This window comes from Cryptococcus depauperatus, chromosome 1 (genome assembly GCF_001720195.1).
Source record: "Cryptococcus depauperatus CBS 7841 chromosome 1, complete sequence".
NCBI lineage: Eukaryota > Fungi > Basidiomycota > Tremellomycetes > Tremellales > Cryptococcaceae > Cryptococcus > Cryptococcus depauperatus.
In genome coordinates, this window is record NC_089468.1 from 302,602 (window position 1) to 328,003 (window position 25,402).

Consider the following 25,402-nt stretch of genomic DNA (forward strand, 5'->3'; position numbering starts at 1 on the left):
CATCAGTCATGGAAAGAATAACGTGCATGTTCTATTCGATCTTGATTGTCAACAAAGAACATGTGTTTCCTGAGCGATTTTGTTATGTGAAATAGGATGCGAAGGGTTTACCAGAGAGGTGCCAGCAACGTCACGATGGAGATTCAACGATTCAGGTCAGCCTAGGGTGAAGATGCTCATCACCAGGCGCTTCCCATTCTGCAGCCCCTGCCCTCTTTGCCAGCTCATCTTTCCATCCAAGATGACCAGATAAATCCTCATAGAAGTCAGGAGTCAGGCCCTGAGCTATTTTCAGCGACAAATCGACGAAACGTGTAGCGACATACAGCTTTGAGCCGATCTTTAGCATTGAAGGGACCTTTAATCTTGCCTCGAAAGTTGTTGTAGACTTCTTCCCGAAACGTTGTCACGGGATCCAGCCCTTGCTGAGTGCATCTACAGGTTTTCAGTGGCTTACAAGGTATGGAATTGGGATGCTCACAGCCAAGCGAACCAGCGATGCCCAGTTGTCACATCTACACTTTGTCAGACTGTCTTTGCAGGTTTTGAAACGATGACTTGCGTGTAATCTCATCAGCATGTATGATCTCCAACACTTTTGAGCTTTCAACATCATTGGCCGCCTGCAGTTTGGCCAGCGTCAACGGATTCATGTCTATACCTCGAGCCTCTGCCACAAGATGGATAATGGCTATGCGGGCAGAAAGAGAGTTGGCCGTTTGTGTAGCGCTTTCCCAAAGGCCGGCGTGAACTGTGTGAGCTCCAAAATACGATCCCATTTCCTACAATCTGCGATTAATGGCGTCCAGTTCCGCAGAGATGAAAGACAAGCTCACAACTAGTCGTCGAGCCAAAAGTGTATAATGCTTCGCCTCATCCTCTGCAACTTTAGCCCAATCCAAGAAAAATTCGACAGGTAAACGTTTGCTATTGACTTCATAGTGTGCGAAACGAGCAATGATGTCCCATGCTAAGTCTATGGCATATTGCTCAATGTTGGCCAGGGCATCTAGAGTTGTATGAGTAAAAGAGCAGCCTTGAGAACTTACGAAGCATAAGAATACGAGACTTTTCAGAACCGCCTTTTCCTCTATTCCTCCTGTTAGGTAATTTATCAAAGCGATACAGTGAATGCTTTACCGTCTAGGGGTTTTGCCTGGAGCAATTATTTCAACTTCTCGGGGTGGTTCATCAACTAATCCTCCGTTTTCTCGCTCCTTTTTGATATCTGCTTTGCTAGGTCTTATACTCTTCAACTTTCCGGTTCTCATTCTCGTAACTGCCTCTTTTGTTAAAAGGCATTTGAGCTGCGGATCAGAAGTACGAAGGATGAGATGAGCAAACCCCAAAAGGGTATCCGGTAGAGGGTCCGGGAGTGGGCGTTTTTGACTAAATAGATATGGGGGCAAAGACGCAGGGGGGCAGTGGCCGTTCATAGATAGAGTCGCGAGAGAAGGTATTGGAGGATCCAGAAATTCTAATCTCATTAGCCTTTGCGAAGCCATGCCTTTAATGACTCACCTTCGCTGACACCTCGCATTTCCACCAACTCCCATTCTCTTCCTGGAGCCGTGCTAGAGTTCTCAGAATGGGGAGCTTCTACCCATATTTCGGCTTGATCTTTTGTGCCTTCTACTCTCACTTCATATGTGCAAGCTCGAAGGCCTGTAGTGCTTGAGCCATCTTTAAGGTCTACGAAGCATTAAGCTGATCAAGTCCATTAATGGGAAATGAACTTACCAAAGTCATACTGATGCCAGGGGCAAACTAGAGGGTTTCAGTACAGTCAATTTATGAATTTCTTACCAATAGCTCTAGTATCCTCCATATCTTCAATTGCTGCATGACTTAGAGGTGCTCCGAGATGAGGACAGGTTTCCTCCATACAATACAGCTCTGGCGCTTTCCAGACTGACTGTTCTACAGACAGTCCTACTGCATCTCTTAAGCCTTCTTCAGCTACATAGATATCTGGTTTGTTAATTCGGAAGAGGAGAAGTCGGTGATAGACGACGGGAGGGTCTACAGTTCGAAGAGAAAGGTGAAAGCGGGTGTGAGTTAATGTAGCCTTAAGGGAACATATCCTGTTATGATTCTATAAGCGACGCCGCAATCCAAAACATATCGTCTGGCCCACTTTACAAATCGTTTCGAAAAAACCATTGTTATACTTCATGTCATTTGCTGCTTTTATAATTTTTGTTATCTCTCCTATCTCCATCTCAGGCACGTCACGTGACTATTGATTGTTTGAGAATGAACGGACCTCCAAATGTTTTTCTTTTCTTTTCTTTTTTTTCTCACTTTCTCATTTTCTCTTCTTTTAAACAAGAACGGTATGCTTCGGAATGGTTGCTCATTACAACCACTCAGAAGCTGATGGCATTCCTCATTCAGCGTGAGTGTGTAATAGTCAACTGGGTACTGACGTACTATAGACCAACTGGGCGATGGCAGCCTTTGCCATATATACACTCTGGCTTCATCATCTATCCTTTTCACCCAGAGACTTCGCCCCTGTCGACTCCTACGACTACCAAAGAAGCGTTATCCAGGATTCCAGCTGTATCATCTCATGATGACCTTGGTATTCTTCCGTGGTCTAACGGGCGACCCAATATGGAAGATGCAACTATGGGAAGCGAAGGAAGGAGGAACCCATACGAAATACCCTTGGATGTTGGAGATGAATTCTATGCCTTTGAAGAGTACCGATGTACTGTGGAGGAAGATGGGAGAGGCGATTTGTGGTATAGAGGGTGAGTGAGAGCTTTATACATTTTACTTTTAAGCTAACTTAGTTTCAGGTTTGTAGTCCAAGCAGTGCCAATTACTTCCCTCGCACCTGCGCCTTCGTCTCAAAATTCGAATATCTATCCAGCGTCCTTTCCACGTCCAGAGCCTTCAGTCCTTACTGGTATCTTTCCGGCTGCTGTTTGTTATATCCGTCCGGGTGATGTGAATGATAATGGTGAACTATCAGAAGCGTATGAAAGAGCAGTTAGAGCAGCCGAAGAGAGGTATAGAAAATTACATGAGACGATCCATGGTGCAGGATTACCATGGGTTGGAGAAATGGATACTGTTGAAGAAGAGGACGAAGGAGAAACAGATGTCATATCTCCGAATACTCCCCATAATACTTCTACAAGAGGTGTTGTGGAAGTAGGTGTATTAGAAGGCCGAACTGTTGATGGCTTGGTGAGACGGAGGTCGTCAAGGGGGAGTATATCAAAATTCAATATTTCAAAGTCAATGATTCACGAAGCACAGGAAAAAGATCCTGAAGAAGACAAGGAAGAACCACCGTTACCGAAGCTTACTGCTGGAGACTCTACCCTGGCTGGACAACAGTGGCCGCTTGTGGATGAAATAGCTTGTGCAATACGGGAGTGGTATGGCAAGTTACCAACATATCTTGCCAATCGAGAATATCGTTTATTTGCTACTGTTGTTCAGCATATTGATGCTCTCTTTCTCGGTAGACGTCAACTGCTCTCCCAAATGCTCAGTGCAGACGAACTGGTTCGTGTCCGGAGAGAATGTGTTTCCAGATTAGTCAAGTGTAATGTTGCACAGGGTTTGGACGTCATTGTTAGAAGCCTTGAAGATGGGAGTGTGGTAGTTGTGGATAGAGAACGCGCTTTTACTGGAACAAGATGGGTCGGAGGGATAAGTTGTTATGTCCATCAAGTGCAGCTGGCTTATATCGATCTTATACCCCTTGACAAAGTGTTTGGGAAGATGTCCTCACATCTCGATCCCTACCAATATCCTTCATCTCTACCTTTCTCTTTAGCCGTTGTAAACAACTCCATTCAAGACAACCAATCCACCGGCTCACACTATCACCTACTTCTTGATGTTCGAGCGTTTGTCGCTAACCCTTCTGCCCCCGGAGAAACCGCCGAGCTTTATTTCTCATTGTATCACAAAAATGAAGCGAAATTTATAACAGAAGAATATTGCCTAATTTTGAATCACTTCGGCAGCCCTGCTAGAGATGCCGAACAGAGAATTGGAAGATTACGGACTCTATTTGCAGATATCAAAAAGGAAGACTTCTCGCAAGACACCTATCTTGTTTGCAAAATTGTACGGAACGGAGCTATGAAAATGAGATTAGACAGTGGCGTACAACCCACAGCAGACATAAGCAAGAGAAACAGTCTTTATGGACTTTCGGAAGCTGGAAATACCTTGAAGAATCAGTTCCAGGTGGCGTCATCTATGAATCTCACAGACGACTCTTTCTCAGTCACTTCCGGTTTTGGTCCAGAAATTCATCGGGCTGGTATCACAGTCGACACCCTTAACGATAGCACTACCAATCCCTCACCAAGAACAAAGCCAAGATTCAGGAGGCCACTTGGTGTTGCCGTGCTGCTTTTACCAGCCATGTCTAATTTAATGGGTGATGGATTGGATAAACCGAATGGGGGAGTTGAAAAGAGTGTGCCAATTTACGTACCAAGAGACGAGGCTAGCTTTTCAAGCTTACATGAAGATGTTATTCATAACAGGGTCAAGCAATTCACTACATCTCCAAGGTGAGAATCCTAATCTCTGTCAATTATGCAGCTAACAGGGCCAATAATAGAGCTGAAAGTGTGGCCTTAAGCTTGAAGACTTTCCAAGGTTCTGTTCCACAATTAGTACAAGAACACCCTACTCTTCTTCTTGATATTCCTATCACCTCTCGTTTGGCTTTTTCGGATGTCATTCTTCCTGAACAGTCACGCAATGATCTCTATATTAATCTCGTATCTGCCTCTTTTATTCCAATTACTCCAACGACAGGTTCAATGGTCAGAAAAACGGTCCTTGGCGCTCATTATGGAGAAGTACAAATAAGTATGGAGGTCAGAAGGATGGATGGAACGGTAGTGCCCGACGGTATATTTGCAGGCGGTTCGGGAGAACCTGCTATGGAGAGATGGAATTCAATGGTGTTTTACCATAATGAAAAACCGGTATACAACGAGATGATTAGGGTAAGTTTGCCAACTCACCCTGTGGACTATCACCTCTTCCTCACTTTCCGTTCAAGAATTAAAGACAAACATGCAGACCCTTCAGAATTAGAAAAACCCTTTGCGTTTGCTTACCTGCCATTGTTGAGTCCTGCGGCTAGCATAAAGGATGGCGAGTATGAGCTTGTACTCTACAGGATGGAAAAGAACTACCAGCCGTTACCTAACATCTACTTTGACGCGCCATTTGTTACCAAAGACCCTGATCCTGTTTTGCCATCGTCCGTGGCTAAAAGCATGGCCCCTTTGAAAGACAGAGTTTTAATCAGAACTTTACTCTGCTCGACTCTGCAGACTCAAGACAGTACTCTTCAAAGTTTGTTTGGATGGCAATCTTCCGCGGTGGAAGGGGATTTAGAAGGTCTTCGCGAGATGTTAAGATTGTTTGGATTTGTGTCAGAAGATGAAATCTCTCATTTTGTGCCAAAGGTATTGGACTCGCTATTTGGAATCATGGTGTCTAACCTTGGCGAGAAGCAAGATCAAGTGGACGATCTAATTTTCAAGAGCTTGATCAAAGTGCTTGCAATGATGAGCGATAGACGTTTCCCAAATTTCAAACAAGTCTTTGACATTTATATTGACAAAATTTTTAATTTCCCTGCATCTTCTTCTCGCCTCCTTCGTTCTATGAAATCAATTATGTCCAACCCAAATCATCAAGATTACAGATCATTTTTGAAAGTTTGGCATTTATTCTTCAAATTTATGATACGATCAAGAGAACAAAATCGTGCAAAGGGGATTGGGCTTGATGCTACATTTGCTCACTTAGAAGCAGATTTTCAGAAGCAGACAAGGCACATCTTGGAGGAAATCAACAAACTCATGCAATCGTCGGACAAAAGTCTTATTGGCACTCAAACGCTCGCAGTCCAACACTACGCCGATATTCTTCCAGACCTAGCTCATGTCTTCAAATCTCTAGAGATTGCCGAGATGGTTATTGCCTTCGCAGATACCCTATCCTACGTCAAAGGCAGTATCGCAATATACAAACTTTTACTATTGCTTCAGGTGATAAAGAACGTTTTTGAAACATCAGAAAGCAGAAGTTTATTGGTTCCTGCCATTGTAAGATGGATTAAACCACATCTGGGTAGTTATGACGAATGGAGTGGTGGAATTGATAGTATTCAATCGTTAAAAGACGGGAAGAAGATCAAATGGCTAGAGTGTAACAGACTGGCTGTCACGGTATGTCAAGGACTGCGAATCTTGTTGACTAATAACTACAGGTACTAGCATGGATGATAAACAAGCTTCAAGAGTGGCATGTATCTCCCTTCGTTCAAGATGATGACGATCTTAAAAGACAAGAGGAAGAAAACATTGAGTATTGCTTAACCCTTCTTCCCGCTCTATATGCCTCATATGCCGAGATATCCAGTCCTAAAGCATTAGAAGTTCTTCATCGCCAGCAGTCTTCGGCGACCTCTACCATTTGGAAACCTACTCCCGATATTTTTCCTACTGTACATCCTTTTGCTCTTATCTCTCAGTTACCTTCTCCATCTTTACTTGAGCGTCATCAGCACGCTGACGAAGATGGCCTTCCAAAGTCTGGATTATTCAATTGCAGTTTAGCTGAATGTGCTGTGGTTATTATAACCCTGATAATTGCAACGCCCAATAAAAACATTACTACATGGCTTATTGAAACTCTCGAGATTGGAGGGACAGAGTCTTGTGGCGAGGTATTTGATCAGACCTTCCAATTTTCAAAATCTGTCATTAGATTTGAGGCGTTCCCAAAGCAGTGGTTGACCCTAAGATCAATGTGCTTTAGTGGAATTCTCAAACTTCTCGAGTGCATTGGAAACATTATGGAAGGTCCTGACTTTATCCCTCCTCCGTCAGCAGTAGCAGATATAAATGGTAAAGTCAATCAAAAGATCAACTTCGATGTCAAACTTTGGCAAGGGCTTTTTGAACTCTTGTGCGAGCTATGTGGCTCCGAAGAGCTGGCATTAGAGGATCAGACTCAACAGCGCAGAAGGGCAGACTGGATCGTTGCAGGCGATTTGAGAGACACGGGTGCCAGGCTGTTGAAGAAGATGTGGCATGCTATCGGATGGTCTCTAGATATTCCTGGAGGCCAGACTTTCAGATTAGGCGGAGTAAGTTCAATAAGCAGAGTCTATTACGTTGACTAATCATCAATAGTATCAAACAAAATTTACAAATCTTGCAGAAAAAATCATTGGACTATGTCTGTCAAGTCACGATGGTCTTTGTGAGACCGCTGTAGATATTTTGTTCTCATTAATGTACGCCGAATTCTTGCTTGATAGGAAGCAAGTAAATATAGAGACGCAAATCTTCATGACTTTGAACCGATTAGTAAATATAAAGTTTTGTTTGCGTATGAGTACTGCTGATCGCTATTTCTGTAGTTCACTTCTAGAACCACCTCTTCTTCATCAGATCCGACGATGCGAGCATATTTTGTTGCTCAACTCCGTGATGTTTTCGAATCCACCCCGGAGGTTAATCCTCTATTCACCACTAAAATAATGAGTTTTTTATCTCAAATAGAGCACTTCATTGACCTCTTACTTGAATTACGCGAAGTCCCCAGCCAGCCTCTCTGGAAAGATGAACAATCTGCTGCTATCTATAAACTCATGTCATTTGTCAATCACGCAAGTAGGAGAGATCTTTACTTGCAGTATGTTCACAAACTAGTAGAAATCAACAAGGAAGCAGGCGACTGGCTAGGGGCGGGATTGGCTTTGAAGTTACACGCGGATGTTCATGAATGGAAACTTGGTGGGGAGAACTGGGTAGAAGCTGGAAAATGGGGGGAGATTGAGTTTTCAGGACAAAGCGAATTCGCGAGGAAGCAGATGATTTACTATCATGTCTTGGAATTCTTAGGTAAGCCTCTCTCATTATTTTGCAGTATCTGGAGCACCACTCACGCAACACAGCTCAAGCTGAGGCTTATGAATTTTCCATTGATATTTGTCAAGAGCTTACCGCCCAGCACCAAATGCTCACATACGATATCACTGTTCTTTCAGATCTTTTAATACACCAAGCAAAACTTTGGAAGCAGATATCTAAGACTTGGAGATCAAAGCCAGAATATTTTAGAGTTGCATATCTTGGGGAGATTCCTTCCTTGGATAAAGGCAAAGATTATATTGTGCGAGCACCAGCTGGTCAAAAGTACAACGACTTTTGTGAGGCATTGCAAACTAAATACCAGCAGGCAACAATCCATCGTTCTAAAATACAGCCCCCCGAATCTATCAGGGCCAGTAACGACCCCGTCATTTGGGTTATGCCTGTCGTTCCCGAACCAGAATTGTCAAAACCTGTTTTTGGCGAGAATGTGTCCGAAAATGTCCAGAACTACTGGAAGTGGAACGGTATTAGATGCTTCAGTAGCTTGAGACCGTATTTGAAAGATCCGGGTGAACGTGAGGCAGCTTTGACATGGACTGAAAAGACAATATTATTCAGTAAGTTCTTATTCTCATTTACACCAAAGTTTACGTTTTTGTAGCCAAAGCGGAGCTACCAGGAGTGCTCAATCGCAGTGAAATTATTTCTGTTAAATATGAACAGATTTCTCCAGTGACTATGGCTGTAATGGAGGTCGAAAAAGCCACAAAAAGCCTCAAGAAGTCATGTCGAGGAAGGAATGGGCAGATGCCAGAGTAGGTCTTGTAGATCAAGTCATGATGTGGAGGTAACAGAACGTTTAGATCCAAGGTACTTGGGACTGCGATTAACAGTGCTGTTGATTCACCGACCAGTGAAGGAATCAAGACCTATCGAAAGGCAAGTCAGCGTTTTTAGAAGTTGCTAATTTACATACAGCTATTTATCGAAGGATCTTATTTGGACAACCATCTCCAAGACCGTGGACAAATAGACCAGCTGCGAAGAGCAATTTCTGATTACATCCATGTCATTCAAGAAAGTCTCGAAGTTCATAAGCAGGTGTGCAAAGATATTGCATTTCATGAGGTTCTTAGAAACTGTGAGTAGTACCTAATGTCTCTCTCTGATTTGAATACTGATGTAATGAGCAGACTTTTACAAGGCTTTTCCCGAAGAAACTGCCCAACTACCAAGACTCCTTTCTTCTGCGGATGATCTCATCTCGCTATCCAACAATCGCGATGAAAATCAAAAGAGTCAAAAACATACTAGAAGTAATCCATCTGTGACAATCAATTCGCACCGTTCATCAGGTGGGAAAGATTCCCCTACCGACAATCGAAGGTTGTCAACAATATCGGCAATGTCAAGCAATGACTCCACAAAGTACAACTTCCATCAGTTCAATATTGGATCAGGTTACACAGAAGATGGTGAACATGGCAGTTTGGGTACCGAGACTCCACGTGGATCCATCTCCACCACCCACCGTACCCCATCATCCACCATCCACACCGTTTTCTCACCGACAGGTTCTCCTGTAAGGTCGAATAGTAAGAGTGGCAGTATACGCAAGAAGGAGCATAGACAATCTTTGAATAGCCCGCTAGGGGGTGGGTTTATGAACGGAAGCGTCGCAAGCCTTGGTTCCAAGGCGAAAAGTATGATAGGCCTGGGAAGCAAGTTTAATGTGAGCATGGCGCATGAGAACGGGGAAATCGAAGAAAAACCATCACTGCCATTGAAAGAAAGAGGCTTGAGGAGATTTGGGAGTTTAATAAGGGGCAAATGAGAAGAATCGAAAGGCTAATGTTTGATACGACCATTCATGAGTTTTATGTTGTTTTTTGTCGTTTTTCTTTCCATCTCTCTAGTTTCGCGTAACTTTTAGTTTGTGTATAATTTGGGTTGTCTGGTAGATACATTATACAAACGAAGAATGAGCCTACAACATTATCGTATTATGAAGACGAATTATGAGCATGCCGAGTTCAACAGTCTACTTTGCCGTTTGTTTGTAACCTACTCAGCTGTCAGCAACACTTAAAGCAGACGTTGGGCGACTTTCGAGAAGTATCTAATATAAGATTTCCACAGATAGCACAAAGACCCTTCAGAATATATAGTGTCAACTCTTGTCCTCTTGGTAATGCAAGTCGTTCACCTTTTTGTAAGCGCACTTCTGGCATCTCGTAGCATTGTTTTGTTGTACAGATTGCTGCATCTCATCATTAACTCCCAGCTTCAACCTTCCATCTGACCGCTCAGTGGACTTACTTTGCAATCAAGACATTTGTTTCCATATGGGTTTATACTCCCCTTCTTCATCCCCTGCCCCGGTTTGACGTACGGCGTTACCCGGGCTCTTGCAGACAATAACTTGTTCTCGCCAATTTTGCGAGTAGAAGAGGCTGGTTGAAAGGGATCGGTTGTGGCTAATGTTGATGTTTTCTATTCCAGTAGAGTCGAATATAATTAATGAGATGATGAGAGGGGAGGAAGAGATTTACTCACCTTTTCACACTTTTTGCAAACCATTCTGCAGCCATAAAATTTTCAATTCAAGACAATGTGTTGGATGAATATCAATATTGGAATAGTTTTAAAAAAGTCTTGATAAAACCCATAATGTGACTGATGGCAACGACAAAAACAAAGCGGTTATTACCGCTGGTGACCAACAGTCTTGGGGGTCTTCTTTGTGTACTGGTCTGCAATCACATACTTTGCTGTCAAGATTTCATGACTTGTCCACTCGACTCTCATTCTATGAACCTTGGCACTTGCTCTTTTGGTGATATGCCACACATAAACGGAGAGCTACATGAATTCGCAAAGCGTGTGACTCAGAATTCCTTCCGGCGGTGTATCTAGCATTTGGTATACATTTTCAGTTGCAACAGTACTTTCCATAGCTCCCTAAAGAGCAATTGATTTTATTCAATACTTGAACACGGAAGATGGTCGTTGACTTCATGAACAATGCTTTCCTCTTTCCCAAATGTATGCACCAATACCCAGCATGCATACTCCTCTCTTCCAATTCCACCAGAGTCACTGGAAAGCCTCCCTCGGTATGGAAAGCTTGATTTCCTCAAAATTCTTTATAGCCGCTTCCAGATCCCAACCGTTTTGGCTCAAGCACATGGTCGCATATTGCTCGTTCATTCCAGTTCTTGAAGATACTTGGTCGACCAATGACTTTTCATCTATTCCTGCTGGCACACCATTTGATGTGCCAGGAGTGGTAGCATTGGGCCCAAATGGTATTGATGGTGGCTGAATAGTTATGCCATTCACGGATAATGGATGTTTACCGTCGAATGCTCCTGAGCCAAGGTATGAATGAACAATCATAGTGTCTGATAAGATTGTCCCTGGAAAACCTGCTCCAACGGTTCTACATGCACATTGCTTGGTCAGCTCTGCTTAAACGTATAAAACGGGTATGAGACTTGCGGTGATCCTTCAGGCGCTTCAGTTAGAATAAAAGTTCTAGAGAAAGACCTGTATGTTCCTGAAGGTACTATCACCTCTGTCAGCCATTGTTGTACGAGGATAGCTTATACATACATTCCCTAAACTGCCCCTGAATCATTAAACACAGTCTCACATGCCCACCTTCACTGTCGAGTACCCAACACTCAAAACACCATTTGGCAGGATCCGTTAACGGATGCTCAGTCTTGGGCACCATTGTGTCCCACCATTGCATCAATTTAGCAGGATCCGCTGTCGATTTAAGAGATTCCATACGTTGTTGTATGGATGTGGCGCTCCTAAAGAAATTTCTGGATGGAAGATTGGTCCAAGCTTCAAATGAAACGGGATGAGGGCGGTCGCCACGAGTTTTGTATATCTGAATTTGTTGTGCGGAACGGGAAGAGAGGGTATTGGCAGCTATGGATATGAGAGCATTGGAAGCATAAGCAGGTAGGCAGTCGGCACGATTTGAATCAAATAACGGGAAATATCTGCCATTGAATTATTAGCTAATTTCTTCAAAGAATAAGAGGTTGTCGAACTTAGCACAGAAAGCCATGGCGAAATTTCTAGCAGCTTCTTCTGAAAAAAACTCTGACTGAATTTCTACAGGAAATGACAGCGGCTTGGAAACCAAAACTCTCTTTTCTTCTTCTGTATGCTTGATTTTGGGTTTCCGTTCGATCGGGAAGATGACTCGTTCAAGGCTTACCCCATCCAAAATTCTCAGTCCAGGAAAACGACGGAGAATTTCACTTGTACGGCGTCAACTCCTAAATCATTGTGATGATCTGTCAACATACTGCTTGTATTGCGCATCTCCGTCTTGTTGGGTTAATGCTACTTCTCGGAATGTACAATCATTCAGTTTGAGCTCGACGAGACTCTTGAGACTTCCCATGCCTGCATTGGCCTTGCCCTTTTTTTCACCCGATGCCAACAGATGGTCCAGTTCCACAATGTGCTTGACCGGATTACCACTCAAGTCTAAAGCGCGGATGTCGGGTAGCCAAAAAGGCAATCTGTCAAGTTGTCTCAAGTCATGGAAATGGTTATTGGCTAATGAAAGTGTGTGAATTGTGATCTTGTCCGTCTAACGGCCATTGATATCAGCAAAAAAATGGGATGACATAGTCCTCTTTGTAAGCACCTTTTGAAAAACTTGATCTATGAGTCGCCAAAATACAATTCCTGTATTTGGAGGTGCCGAAGGATGACCGGGAGGAATAATCCCGTTGGATTTAATCCATTGGTCATTCCGCAAATCCTGTCCTTGGTCATCATGTACCCGCGAGAGATCATGATATTACTCACAGACATGTCCAGTACACCTTCTGCAATCATCCTACTTCGCAACCATGCCTTCATTTCATCTCCAGCCAGCTTTTCGTTCAGCCTTGATTTCGCATTCTCTCTTTCTCCTCGATTGGCGCCCTGCCTAAGAGAAGCGATAGTGGGCGGCGTATGTGGTGTGCCCGGAGGCAGACGTCCTGGGACGGATCGACCTCCCCTTCCTCGACGTGACGAGGGGGCAATCTTCTTGTAAGGCTTGTCGTTGTGCGCAGCTTGTCTCTGTCGACCGGACTGATAGCCAAATTTGGAATACGGTGATTTGCATGTAGATGGTTGAATGGGACAGGATCGATGGTGTGGTGAGAGAGGCGAGGGAATGTATAAAACGTCGGTGTGTAAAGGAGTGAGATTGCGAGGTCGGCATGGGAGTGAATGATGTAAGGAAGCGGTTGCATTTATTCGCGTGAGCAATCTGTCATCTCTGTTATAGCCATAGGGCGACACCCGAGGGCCTGTTCTGGGTATTGAACGCATGGTGAATGAGTTGTGGGATACAGTGAAGAGGTAATAGTTATATACTAGCCCAACTTAAAAGGAGGTGCCGCAAAGGATTTTCACTGAATGGAGGTGCCCGAGTACAGACCCATGGTGATTTCTGACCTACCTGTTCTGTTCTGCTTCTCTTTGTACCATTTCCATCCACTTCCATGCCTGGAGCGCTGACTATACCGGCTCCTCGGAGTGCGTTGCCTAGCACACGAGAAGATGCGCCTCTGATAGAGATGGACGATGACGAGGACGGCGCTGCGTTGTTCATCTTTGAAAGAGCGTTGTAGGCAGCCATCAAAGTATTAAGAAAGTAATGGTTGTAAAAGAAAAGTATAAAGATCATGAAGAAAATGGTTTAAAAGTGGCAAGGTGCCTAATGGATGGCGTATTCGCGCGCCTATCCGCTACGACCTGTCCCAATGGCTGCATTTATTTACAATTCTCATTTCAATTCAGCGAAAATAAAAAATAAAAAATGGGAGCATCTCAGTCTTCTGCAGCTCATGGTGAGCAAGTGATTACGCCATCCGCTTCTGTGCAGGTAAGTCAAGCCTGTTGTGACCGACATTGACCCGTCGTAGTTTTCCCCAGCCCTCATCGATAGTCTTTCCTCCCGACATGAGCCGGTCCCACCATCATCATCCGCAGACGACATTATCCGTCGACGTCTCGCCGCGGAGGCGGCTCACATCAGGTCACAGGAAGCGGAAATCCTGCACTCCATCTCGGCCGCGTTAGAGAAGGAGAATCTTGACAAGGACAAGGCGGGTTTGAATTCAGACGTATTGGGCAGGGATATCGAAGAGATTAGAGGAAAGATTGAGCGAATCAGGGAGAAGAAGAATCGAGAGGAGGAGGGTGTCAGGCTTGCGAGAGAGGGTGTGAAACAGTGTTATCTGTGAGTCTGCCATGACGGACTATACATTAATGGCCGGTAGTGACCATCCCGACAAACCGCTGGACTGTTGGAAGCAAGTAGACATTTTCAAAACCGAGGTATCCAAGCTTGAGCAGGTCAGTCCATCAGCGATATGTTGTCACGAGGCTGACCGGTCCCAGGCCTTTGTCAAATCTCTTCAATAGAGAATGCATCACGTTGATGTTTTGTTTAGACTACACCTTGACGCATTCCACCAGAATGCCTGCCCATGCGTCTTCCCTTTGAGATCCATGCCGTGCTGATTCCAACTGTGGGAGGCGTTTCAGACATCGGTTTGTCTCTTTCCACCCGCAACCATCGCTTCATTGGAACAAGTCGAGCACAAAGGTGACTGCAAGGTGTTTCAATAGGTCGTACAAAGGATCAACACCAGCTCCACGCTCCTTGAGCGATACGCACCTATGTAAATGCGCTCACAAGTGTTTTGCTGATCGCAGCTGTATTCTTAAGCCGGCACATTGAAAAGGCATTTCTAGTGCGACTCTAAAAAAAATTGTTTATTTGCTGGTCAAATCATAGGTGTCGAAAAGCTCCAACCATGAAGAAGACCTTGGGCCCCATCGTTGTCATCGACACTCATCCACCCCATCGTCCATGGGATGGCAACCAGGCCACCAGCCTATTCTTTCCTGTCTTTATCGCCTTTCTACTCACCCTGTTGTCTACGCTAGGCACACCCATGGTGAAAGGTCTCAGTGTGATTGACGTCGATACAGGCGTGAACGGGACAGTCAAAATCGGCCTGTGGGGTTGGTGTGGGACGGGTATTCCCAATATCACGTAAGCGCATCCTCTTGTGTGACGCTGCAGGGTTGAGATGTGGCGTAGTGACCACTGTTCACCGTACCGAGGCTTTTCCTCCAATTTCTCGTCCATCTTGAGTGATCTTCCTGAGCCTGTCCACTCGCTCGCAGACATCTCCACCGTCCTACCGTCCTCGTTCATGACTGCTTCCGGTGTCATGCACATCTTTGGTATGCGTTTTGCAAGCCCCACACGAAGCGAGCTGACCCGTGTATGCATCTAGCCTGTGCTGCGACGTGGTTGTCTGTCATATGGACGCTGGCAGCCACCGGCCAATGGTCCAACCAGCGGCAGAACGCATACGACTGGACACGATGGGCATTCACCCTCGATGGCTTCGCCTTTCTCTTCATCCTCATCGCCTGGTCGCTCGACCTTGGCATGCTGGTGCGTATCAGCAACACGGCGTCCAACGTCGACGATTCCGAGCCCAAGTTCATCCCCGGACCCGTCATCTTTCTCCTGCTCGTCTCTTGGCTCGTCACGGCCGGTGCGTACCTCGTCCGGTTGTTTTGGGGCCGATACAAGACGAGACCGCTGTGGACGACGAAGGCGGGCCACGGCGATTTCCACCCTACCACGATGCTTCCTGGCCGGAACGACTATCCGACGATGCCGCATTCGGGCGGCCTGCCTCCGAGCGAGGAGCTGCCTCCTTCGTGGAACAGCCTCAACCTCCATGGGCAAGACGCCAAGGTGGTGCCGATGGATGCGGACGTGGCCAAGTTTGAATGGGAGAAACCTGATGTCGAGCGAAGGGGTTTTCCGTACTAGCCTGTGTATTGATTAGAGAGCGGTGTTTGTCTATACCATCCATGCATGCCATGACACTGTAGTTGTCCACCACGCCTAGGTATACATCCCAGCCGCGTCGCCGCGTTCCAGCCCGTCGCCGTGTTCCAGCCCGTCCACACGGTGGACTCTGCCCATCCCTGGCGCACTGTACCGCTCATCATCGTTCTCTGTCCACCTTCCCACCGACGGCCCGGCCAGCGCCGCCAAGCCGTCCGCCGCCAAGCCATCCGCCAGGCCAGGATCCACCGCCGACAGCGCCTTGACCACCGACGACCAGGAGAGAGACGACAGCGGCAGAGGAAGGAGAAGCGTCGCCGCCGAAACAGTCCTACACTCGACCGCACGAACCGACTGTCCCACCGACCATCAGCCCAGGCCAAGCCCCGACGACGTACCAGACTCATCAACGCGCCAGCCAGCCCGCTCACAACATTCGGCGCCTCCCACGCTGCCACTCCGCTAACGCTCCGCCGCGCCGACAGATACCGTATCGGCGGCTCGCCCCGCACCTCGTCCGACGTGATCACCATCGACGGCGGATACGCCGTCACCATCGTCCTACACCCTGGTCAGCACGTCGCCCGAACCCAACCCGACGCACAAAGACCCCGGCTGCACCACCCTGACCATCTCCTCAGCGACGCGCCACACCGACCCATGGTCCAACCCGTCCACATCGACCCACACCACCAAGCACTCGTCCACCGCTCCCGCCGCGCCGAGCCTGTACACCCATCCCACCTCGCGCCCATCCACCGTCACGTCGCCGACGCGGTCAACCCGACGCATATGCTTCACAAGATACCTCCCAGCCTGGCCGACACCCACGACCACCTGGTGTCGCCCACCACCCGCATCGAGACGGACCGACACGATACGACTGCGACGCCGAACCTTTTCCTCTCCAGCCAAACACCCGCCTGGGTAAATCCCCTCGCCCTCCTCATCCGACGAGTCCGACTCGAGACGATAACGTGGTGGCGGCGCCGCCAGAGAGAAAAGTGGATCGTTCATGTTTTGTATTTCAACACGCCACGGATTAATCTCATCACTCAAAGTATGTATATATATAGTGCCAGCGCTGCACGCCGCGCCACACGCCCACCTCCACCTCCACATTTCGCATCCATCCACGATCCACGCCAATGCCACGTCACGCCGCGTCGCTAATACACCAACCTTGGGCCCATCCCAGACAACGGCGAAATCGAATCAAGTCGCGACGCACTGAGGCCACATGCCGACGGCCCTCCCAGTGACCGCCCGCCGGTCATAAATGTGTCCCCAAGCACGCCACTCGGCGCTGCTCTGCCGGACGTTGCCCCTGGGCCCGATGGCATTCCACCCCCGTAATTCCTTCCAGTCCTGTTATCGTATGTGATCGTAATCTGTGGGCCATCCCTTTCTGTTGCCTCGAATGTTGTTGTGTGTCTATAGCCGTCGCCCATTTCCACCATACTTACTGCTGCGCCCTGCTCGCACGCGCGGTTAAAGACGTCTTGCATCGCTCCGTCGCCGCGAGGCTGGCCGTATACGCTATCGTCCCGCACATGGGTGGTTGAGTATCTGCGAGGGTCGCGGGGATAGCGGGTGATGCTGGGTAGAGACCTGCGGGAAACCGGCGACGAGAGATCGCCGGCTCCAATGTCCTTCCACAGCTGTTCCCGTCTCTGGCCGTGAGGAAGCCACGACAAGGCCCGGGGGAGGGGCGGCTTGGATTGCCCGGCATCTGGGTTGGCGGACTCTGTGGTCCATACAGAGAGATCACGTATGCCCTCGAGCAATTCGGCGGGCAGTTTAGGGAGAGAGGCGCGGGAAAAGAGGCTTCTGATGGCATTACACATCTTTCGCCGCTCGTGTATCGTCATGTTGGCCATATCCTTGCGGGGGTACCGCGTCAAGAACTGGCTGACTTGTTGTCTGTGCAAGGACCGAAGGGCGTCGTCGTCATAGCGTGGCATGTCTGGCCGTTGCGTCCTCGTCCATTGCTGCAGGTTGGACGCTGTCAACGGTGTCGCCGAGGTGGCAGGGGGAAACTGGGTCCCAGCTTGGCTCTCGGAGAGCACCCTGTTGCGGGCATTGTTGACGTCACTCATCTTCAGAGACGGAACCCGGCTGTCAACGTGCGAGTACTGTTGCGGGACCAGCGACTTGTCATCAAGTATCTTGTAGTCTTTGGTGGCGTTGAAAAGGCGTTGGGCCTCAACGCTCTGGTGGAGGTCAACTTGCCTCAATCGGTCCTTTGTTTGCTGCAACTGGTTCTTCAGATCCCACATAACACTGTGCCTTGCCGGATTTCGGTAATAAAGACTACCCCAGGCAGACTTGTTATACGTATGCGGAACATCTGTCTTGGACATGACACTATGCGTTAATCTTGCGATGACATCTTTAGCAAGGCCTTCATCTTCGTCATCTGATCCGGCGACGTCCAACAGTCTGTTTGCTATACGGGAGGCTTGAAGGGCCACCACATCATCAGGGTTCAAGACGGTGGACTCTTGGATAGACACCTGGCGATGAGGGTGGCCGCTGGGTACCGAGTCGGGATTGTAGGGGTTGTTGCTGGTAAAGTGGGAAGAAGTGAGGGCTCTATAGGGAGCAGCAACGAGCGCCATTCTGGTTCACTGCTGGATTCGTCTAGTCGTTATAGTTTAAAAGAAGGAGGGTATGGGTGGCAATGCATGCCGTCGCACCCTATATGCACCTGTGAAGACTGGGATGGGTGATCCTTTGTGGGAAGTCGGTTGCGCTCCGCCGAATGGACGAGGCGAGAGGGTGTGGCGTGTGGCTGGGAGATACAAAGGGTTCTGGGCCGGTCGACGCGAGAGGTTCGCAGCTGGGGTCGGACAAAGGATTCGTGGAAGGATCGTGACCAAGGAGCGGTCGGTGGTGTGGCGGGGATGGGTCATGGCGGGGTGTCTCTTTTGTGTGGAGAGCGAGGCTGGGAGAGGAGACTGGGATCTTAGTATGCACACGGTAATGGCGGGTCTGTAGGTCAATCAACGTTGCATCGCTTGTCGCTCCGTGGAGCATCTACGTAGGTTGCACGCGAAAGAGTATACCTACTCGCCAGGTCACCTTTTCCCCTTTCTCTTGTCGAGGTTGACCTTGACCGCTTTGGCTCTCATACCTTCGTTCTTTCCCGGTCCGCTTTCGAATCCGCCGAATGCACTACCCCGGGTGCTCGTCACCCGCTTCGCTTTGCTGCGCGCGACCCTGCCACGCTTGGCGTTCGGCGCTGGACACGGCTCGGGCTCAGTGATTTTCCTCGGTAGCGCTCTCTTTTTGGCAGATCGGATAGCCAACGCAGTGGACCGCGACGCAGCGAGATCCGCAGCGTCCTCCTCCAGTGCCATCCTCCGTCGTTTATCCTTGCGCGAAAGGCCCTCGTATTTGCCGCGCTTCAGCAATTCCTTGCCCTTCTCCTGGCTGGCTTTCGCGTCGGGAAACGAAGCGACGTAGGCTTCCTTACCGGCATCTGTCGTCGCTCAGCATACAGGGTGGAGACGGCACACAAAAGACATACGTTTGGCAGCTTGCTTTTCCTTTGCTGTCTGGAACCACGTCCGGGCTGGTCGAGCAAAGATCTCGGCTTCGTGTTCAACCATGTTTTGGCCCTTTTTGATCTCCATGTCGGCCTGGCGCATCTGTCAAAGTGGCATGAGCCAAGTCCTGTCCGCACGAGACTCACCAGCTTCTCCTCCTTTTCTTCTTTGAGGACCTCCTGGATCTCTTCCTTGAACCCTTCCAGTCTGTCGGCCATCGCATGAACGGCGTCTCCGGGGATGATGCGGTGTCGTATCTCCTCCGCCTCGGACTGCTTGATGGCCGCCTTGAGCATCTTTCGGTCTGCTTCCCCGACGAGAGAGATGGATCGACCCTGCCGCCCGGCACGGGCGGTACGGCCGACACGGTGGGTATATTGGGCGAGCTGGCCGGGCATATCATAATTGATGACCGTCTCAACGCCCTTGATATCGAGACCACGGGAGGCAAGGTCGGTGGCCAAGAGGTAGTCGACCGCGCCAGACTTGAAATCGCTGAGAGCTTGTAAACGCTGTGCAGGTCGATAAGCTGTCTTTAGTTTTTTATCGAACTGGACGTACCTGTTCTTGCGTGAGATTACCATGCAACTCGGCGGCCTTCAATCCAAAGAGACCAAAGACAACTTTCATCTGATGCGCCAAAGCCTTGCTTCTGAAAAATACGATGCACTTTTCTCGGATCGTTCGCTTACACAATGCCAACAAGCTAGGACTCCTTGCATCGTCGCTTCTGATTCTGACAAATTCCTGCGTCAAGTTTCTGGCCGTGTTGCGCTTGGGATCCACAAAGACCCGAATGGGCTTGTCCAGCGAAAGCTTGACCAGCTCGTCGACAGAGTCCGTCATGGTTGCAGAAAAGAGCATAGTCTGACGTCCGCGGGGACAGGCTTTGATGATCTCTTCCAGTTCGTCGGTGAACCCAGCTTCCAGCATACGGTCAGCCTCGTCAATGACCAAGACATCCAAGGCTGAAAGCGTGAAGGAAGGGGTATTGTTGAGATGATCGATAAGTCGCCCGGGGGTAGCAATGAGGATGTCTGGAAGAGTCCGCAACGTGTGCGCCTGTGCATTGAGAGAAAGACCACCGACAAGAAGAGCAAACCTCACATCAAGGCCACCTTTCTCGGCCAAGGCTTTTCCGACAGCTTCACATTGAACAGCCAGTTCACGTGTGGGACAGAGAATAAGCACACGACATGCCGCGCCACCTTTACCCCGATCTCGGTAGCACAGTCTTTCTAGAATTGGGACCAAGAACGCCGCAGTCTTACCGCTACCCGTCACAGCAGAGCCGAGAATGTCCCTGCCTAAGAGAGCTAGGGGAATGGCACGAGCTTGAATTGGGGTTGGCGCGGCAAATTGGAGGGAATTCAAAGCTCTGAGAAGAGGGCGTGATAGGTTCATAGCCGTAAATGAGCTAGGAAGGGTAGAGTCCTGGGAGGTAGGGTCAGCAGAAAAGAACGCTTTCTTGCGAGCAAGCTGGGCAGCTGTCTCTCTTTCCGACTCGTTGTCGCTTTCATCATCTCGTCCTCTGTCGAGTCCTGGCTCTTCCTCGTCCCCTTTATATTCCTGGTCGGACTCGCCGCTAGATTCGTCAACGTCCATCTCGTCCTCACTGTCCCTGTCCTCATCTTCGTTTTCCCCGCTATCCGTGTTAGCCTCAGACTCTGTGTCGGATGTTTCGTCACGTTTTCTCTTCCTGTCCTTGAAAGCTTGAATAGGTTTCCCTCCTCTACGTTCGATTATATCGTCGACATTGATCAGCTAAAGGTCAGCTCAGCATATCCCACCCTTGGACCTACTTCATTCCCTTTTTTCAAGCCTTGAATCTCATCTCCTCCCCACAGATCCAACCCTTCGCCTCTACTACCGCCAAAATCAAATTCGAAATTGGGATTCAAGTTTTCATCTAGAGTATTCCGTTTGTCTTTTGAAACGCTAGACTCGGGGACATGAAACTCGTCATCTGATATATCGGAATCAATAGTAGTTATCAAGTCATCTGTAGGCTTCATGTTGTTGGCTTTGAAGCAAAGAACGTGTTAACAGATACAGGCAAAAGTTTGCATAGATGCCATCAACTTTTTTTTGGAATGGCGGCTATCGCCGTTGAGGTAAATTTGCTGTCATCACCGTCATATCGTGTCGTCATCACTTTCCATCTACCCAAAATCTTGAATTGACTAAATGTTCATACTATAACCAGTATACTTCTTTATTATTATTTATCACTCAGGATGTCTTCTTCTTTAATACTCCCAGGAGAGCGGGCTCTTCTCCCTCAATCCTCTAGCTCCATAACTATCGGCCCAGGCATCTCTCAGTCGGCTCTCCCTATCTCAACTGCTTCATCTTCTTCCCGACCATCATCGCAAATATGTATCGCGACAAAACTTGGCATCCTCCATACTGGTAAAGGAAAAGAGAGAAGCCAAAAGGTATGGATCGAGAGTAACTCCAAAAGAGTGCGTCTGGTCTCGTTAGCGCATAGCTGCAACCGTAAGATGCTCATTCGAATGCAGTATATACCAGCACAAAAAGATATGGTGCTGGGAACAGTCATTGCAAGGCATGCAGAAGGCTATCGGGTCGATTTGGGGTCGTCTCAGATGGCACAATTGGACGCTCTTGCTTTTGAAGGTGCGACGAAAAGAAGCAAGCCTAACCTCAAGGTTGGTTTTTGAGTCTGGTATATTGGGTTGCAAATTGAACATTCAAACCATAGGTTGGAACGTTAGTATTCGCTAGGGTTCTATCCGCTATGCGAGATATGGAACCCGAAATAGAGTGTTTTGACCCCAATACGGGCAAGTCTGACGGCTTTGGTGAGCTGAAAGGAGGTGTCATGGTCAAATGCTCGTTACAATTATGTCGACAGTGGGTATCTTTTATTGCATCTCTTTTGCCTCCATTTGCCCAACGTCTAACTCCTCTTCTGCCTTTTGGCTCTATGAATCATAGTCTGCTCAACCGTAGTCACATACTCCTTCCAACAATAGCTTCTGTAACTTCCTTCGAAATTGCCATAGGTCTGAATGGCCGACTGTGGCTCAAGGCTGAGACCATCTCCGAGACAATCGCTATGAAAAGGTTGATAGAGAGTGTGGATAGTTATGAGACCAGGGTTGAAGAGGTGGCAATCAAAGAAAAATTGAGACATTTTTTAGCATAACTAACGCCTGGGATGATTATCATGAAATTATTAACAAGTATAGCTCTTAAATATACATTGCCATAGGCTTCATTCATGGTATGTTACATTTCAAGACAACACGGATCCTACTAATCATCCAAATCTGTGACTTCTAGAGGCTCCAGCGGTATACGCGCCTCAGACATTCTAAGCTTGGCCTTGAATTTATGAATATCATCAATCCATACATTGCTTGGCCTCACTTTGCTAACTTTCGGCTCCTTGAATTCTGCGTTGGTTTCGGTCGAGACAGCGTTCTGAGGGGAGCTCTGTGACTTCATATGGATAGACATCTTTGCTCGGGAAGGAGATGCAGGGTGAATGTGAGTCTTGAAAAAGGCCAAACAATCATCCTTGGAAATTTTCCCTAATTCAACAATATCATTGTCATCTAGGTTGCAAAGATAAATCGGATCAGTCCCATTCAATCGCTTGCAAAGAGAAAGCGCTCACTCTTTGCGAATTCATAAGTCTGGTCTGAAATTCTTGCCCACATCATATCGGTCTCTTGTTTGAGGGTTTTCGGCGTTTCCTTCTTCTGGTCAATCACACTTTGCTTGTATCCGTCGAATTCCTCTTGACTCATGGACTCCAACAGATCAGTTACCCCTTCTAAAAAGGCTTCAATTCTAGTTTCCACATATTGAGGGTCGCTTTCAGACTGTACAGTCACCGCATACCCAATCCGTCCTTCAAACCCTACCGAATTACTGGAAACAATATACCCAAGCTGTTCTTTGGTCCTGAGAGTATCAAAGCAGGCATCGGAACAGATTCTACTGAAGAGTACGGCACGGCAACGAATTGAAACATCTCTCAAGTCACCAAGCTGAACAAAGTAGAACACGCCGTTGTTGATTTCGTTCACATTGGGTACGGGAATCTGCCAAATGTGCTCTGATGCTAATTCGTCATGTCAGTGGATTTTCAAGGGAACGACTGAAAACGCCAACAAGATGAAAGCATGTATGTTCTCAATGCTCCGTGCTCCGTAGAAGTCAGTGGAAAGGGATGCAGAGTACTTTCAAGCATGTCTTGAATGTCCATAGCCTCTCTGGCTGTAGCACTACCATGAACAAGAGTCTCAATGTGTAGCCTTTTAACGGCTTCCTTTTTGAATGCTTCAACATCCTCCGAGACAATATCTGCAGTCACACCATCAGTATCCGTATCTGTATGTCAACAACCATTACTCAGGTCTTACGTTCCAATTCTCTCAACAGCTCTTCATCCGTCCATGACCTCTGTAACAATGCATACATCTGCCAGTATCGGGCCGCACTCTGCGGGGTTTTCAATGCTCCATTTTTGTATCCTCTTCGCAACTATACCCAATGAGAAAACTCGTCAACCTTGGATTAATGACTTACCACGTCAACAACATCCTCAAACCGCTCAAGGTCGACATGAAACTTCACAAACTTGTTTACCACTGTTTCAAGCAACTTTGAAATCTTGTCGGTATATGTCATGAATATTACCAATAATTAATATCCACGCTCTGTACCAAAAGGTCACAATAATGCAATCTACATTGCATTATTACTTATTGGCTATATTCCATGTCATAATTCCAAGGTTCTGACAGTATATCCGGAGACGTTTATTCGGATCCATTCGTCGGTTGTCCAAAGATTGTAGCTGAATTTTGCGCATACAGCGTCATAGAGATCTTCCTTGATAGAGTCCATGAAGAGTCTCCACATCAAACTTGATAGAACCTTATTTCGAGGCGTGAGGTTGAGCAATGGACTACAAGTATGCCAACTCAGCTGAGGACCATGCTAATGGCAAGACTTACGATCTGAGTCTTACGACAACACGGGTCTTGGGAAGCCAAAATTGATCATCGCGTTTATACCAGAGACGAGAAAGAGTCGTTTCCCTCAACAGCATAGGTCTCTTGACCGGCTAGCATCATCGACTGCGGTCAGTACTCTGAAAACAAGCCAGTCATGATGGAAGATTCCCAACCCACTGTTTCAACTACAAATTTATCAACATCGAGCTTTTCCGGGATAAACTGATTAGGCTTAGGAAGCTTGAGTTCATTAATGAGATCATTAGACATGATCTATAGCGAGTCAAATCATCTTGATCAAATCCCGTTGAAAATCAAATGCTTTACCTCGTTCATGAATTGCGCCTCAAAAGGCCTGCTAGTATACTCCACGTCGTAAATGGGCTCACGACAATCAAAAGCGCCCTCTATGTTTTCCGGTAGCTCATCGCAGACGATCAAGATGGAGACATTTTTGGGATCAAGGCAGTCAAGAACACCGACTACTTCTTCCTCTTTGTATTCTTCATAGGTGATGTATGAGCTGAATACTTTTTCGCGAGGTACTGGCTCATTCAGAGAATGTACAAGACTGATGGCATACCCAAGGGCTTTTTTTGGCTCATAGAAACGGAACAAGATGTCTTTGATAAGTTTGCGTTCCTCAAACGCTTCCGGCGAAGGGATATGGGCACGAAGGAGATGGATATATTTAAAGATCACTTTTGCTACGTCGTGGTAGTGAACTATGGAAACTAGTGAGACAGTTTCGTGCCACAGTCAAATAGGGATGCTCACCAAAACCAGCAGGGGTCAAGTCAATGCATAGAAAAAATACCGAGTATCCGGGTATGTTCGTTTTGCAGCCTGCAGAGAGCCTGTTTGCCCATCCACGTCGTTTGAGGTATGAAAGTATGGAGCCTTGACCCTGGTGTGCAAAGAAATGGCATAAGAATGATGTAGGCTTGATGGGAATATAAATACGTTAATATCAGTTCTCACAGCCACCTCAGACTTACAAAACATTGGTAGAGATGTCTCGTGTCTGGCAAAGGAAAGGACAATGTCATGTTTGTCAGAACCTTGGAA

General features: G+C 47.4%; 11 protein-coding genes across 11 annotated transcripts; 4 read left to right on the forward strand and 7 right to left on the reverse strand.

Moving 5' to 3' along the window:
* Positions 1 to 151: 151 nt before the first annotated feature.
* Positions 152 to 2,163, reverse strand: L203_100124 (uncharacterized protein; the record flags this gene model as incomplete). The annotated part of the gene is made up of 11 exons (XM_066209591.1): positions 152 to 280; positions 327 to 435; positions 482 to 515; positions 563 to 782; positions 837 to 976; positions 1,050 to 1,090; positions 1,141 to 1,477; positions 1,522 to 1,692; positions 1,741 to 1,767; positions 1,888 to 2,084; positions 2,138 to 2,163. The coding sequence occupies 11 exons, from the start codon at positions 2,161 to 2,163 to the stop codon at positions 152 to 154; spliced, it is 1,431 nt and encodes a 476-aa protein (XP_066065688.1).
* Positions 2,164 to 2,379: 216 nt separating this feature from the next.
* L203_100125 (uncharacterized protein) lies at positions 2,380 to 9,720 on the forward strand (the record flags this gene model as incomplete). The annotated part of the gene is made up of 11 exons (XM_066209592.1): positions 2,380 to 2,759; positions 2,808 to 4,550; positions 4,601 to 6,107; positions 6,272 to 7,153; positions 7,200 to 7,376; positions 7,430 to 7,913; positions 7,967 to 8,503; positions 8,548 to 8,701; positions 8,750 to 8,829; positions 8,878 to 9,027; positions 9,080 to 9,720. The coding sequence occupies 11 exons, from the start codon at positions 2,380 to 2,382 to the stop codon at positions 9,718 to 9,720; spliced, it is 6,735 nt and encodes a 2,244-aa protein (XP_066065689.1).
* A 241-nt stretch (positions 9,721 to 9,961) lies between these two features.
* On the reverse strand, positions 9,962 to 10,466 carry L203_100126 (uncharacterized protein; the record flags this gene model as incomplete). The annotated part of the gene is made up of 4 exons (XM_066209593.1): positions 9,962 to 10,039; positions 10,093 to 10,146; positions 10,206 to 10,379; positions 10,443 to 10,466. 4 exons carry the CDS (start codon positions 10,464 to 10,466, stop codon positions 9,962 to 9,964), a joined length of 330 nt encoding a protein of 109 aa, XP_066065690.1.
* Positions 10,467 to 10,982: 516 nt separating this feature from the next.
* L203_100127 (uncharacterized protein) lies at positions 10,983 to 13,521 on the reverse strand (the record flags this gene model as incomplete). Its single annotated transcript, XM_066209594.1, has 8 exons — positions 10,983 to 11,328; positions 11,388 to 11,454; positions 11,502 to 11,902; positions 11,954 to 12,166; positions 12,215 to 12,504; positions 12,562 to 12,678; positions 12,726 to 12,995; positions 13,369 to 13,521. The coding sequence occupies 8 exons, from the start codon at positions 13,519 to 13,521 to the stop codon at positions 10,983 to 10,985; spliced, it is 1,857 nt and encodes a 618-aa protein (XP_066065691.1).
* A 207-nt stretch (positions 13,522 to 13,728) lies between these two features.
* On the forward strand, positions 13,729 to 14,336 carry L203_100128 (uncharacterized protein; the record flags this gene model as incomplete). Its single annotated transcript, XM_066209595.1, has 4 exons — positions 13,729 to 13,767; positions 13,835 to 14,142; positions 14,192 to 14,267; positions 14,313 to 14,336. 4 exons carry the CDS (start codon positions 13,729 to 13,731, stop codon positions 14,334 to 14,336), a joined length of 447 nt encoding a protein of 148 aa, XP_066065692.1.
* A 395-nt stretch (positions 14,337 to 14,731) lies between these two features.
* Positions 14,732 to 15,771, forward strand: L203_100129 (uncharacterized protein; the record flags this gene model as incomplete). The annotated part of the gene is made up of 3 exons (XM_066209596.1): positions 14,732 to 14,973; positions 15,022 to 15,167; positions 15,221 to 15,771. The coding sequence occupies 3 exons, from the start codon at positions 14,732 to 14,734 to the stop codon at positions 15,769 to 15,771; spliced, it is 939 nt and encodes a 312-aa protein (XP_066065693.1).
* A 75-nt stretch (positions 15,772 to 15,846) lies between these two features.
* On the reverse strand, positions 15,847 to 16,806 carry L203_100130 (uncharacterized protein; the record flags this gene model as incomplete). Its single annotated transcript, XM_066209597.1, has 3 exons — positions 15,847 to 16,143; positions 16,188 to 16,350; positions 16,394 to 16,806. The coding sequence occupies 3 exons, from the start codon at positions 16,804 to 16,806 to the stop codon at positions 15,847 to 15,849; spliced, it is 873 nt and encodes a 290-aa protein (XP_066065694.1).
* Positions 16,807 to 16,958: 152 nt separating this feature from the next.
* On the reverse strand, positions 16,959 to 18,410 carry L203_100131 (uncharacterized protein; the record flags this gene model as incomplete). The annotated part of the gene is made up of 1 exon (XM_066209598.1): positions 16,959 to 18,410. The coding sequence occupies one exon, from the start codon at positions 18,408 to 18,410 to the stop codon at positions 16,959 to 16,961; it is 1,452 nt and encodes a 483-aa protein (XP_066065695.1).
* Positions 18,411 to 18,446: 36 nt separating this feature from the next.
* L203_100132 (ATP-dependent RNA helicase DRS1) lies at positions 18,447 to 21,355 on the reverse strand (the record flags this gene model as incomplete). The annotated part of the gene is made up of 6 exons (XM_066209599.1): positions 18,447 to 18,783; positions 18,874 to 19,273; positions 19,322 to 19,442; positions 19,487 to 19,852; positions 19,902 to 21,044; positions 21,143 to 21,355. The coding sequence occupies 6 exons, from the start codon at positions 21,353 to 21,355 to the stop codon at positions 18,447 to 18,449; spliced, it is 2,580 nt and encodes an 859-aa protein (XP_066065696.1).
* Positions 21,356 to 21,577: 222 nt separating this feature from the next.
* L203_100133 (uncharacterized protein) lies at positions 21,578 to 22,512 on the forward strand (the record flags this gene model as incomplete). The annotated part of the gene is made up of 4 exons (XM_066209600.1): positions 21,578 to 21,805; positions 21,863 to 22,012; positions 22,066 to 22,217; positions 22,302 to 22,512. The coding sequence occupies 4 exons, from the start codon at positions 21,578 to 21,580 to the stop codon at positions 22,510 to 22,512; spliced, it is 741 nt and encodes a 246-aa protein (XP_066065697.1).
* A 110-nt stretch (positions 22,513 to 22,622) lies between these two features.
* L203_100134 (uncharacterized protein) lies at positions 22,623 to 25,383 on the reverse strand (the record flags this gene model as incomplete). The annotated part of the gene is made up of 11 exons (XM_066209601.1): positions 22,623 to 22,924; positions 22,987 to 23,436; positions 23,487 to 23,678; positions 23,738 to 23,858; positions 23,904 to 23,945; positions 24,192 to 24,285; positions 24,335 to 24,444; positions 24,512 to 24,607; positions 24,662 to 25,059; positions 25,112 to 25,277; positions 25,333 to 25,383. The coding sequence occupies 11 exons, from the start codon at positions 25,381 to 25,383 to the stop codon at positions 22,623 to 22,625; spliced, it is 2,022 nt and encodes a 673-aa protein (XP_066065698.1).
* Positions 25,384 to 25,402: the final 19 nt, after the last annotated feature.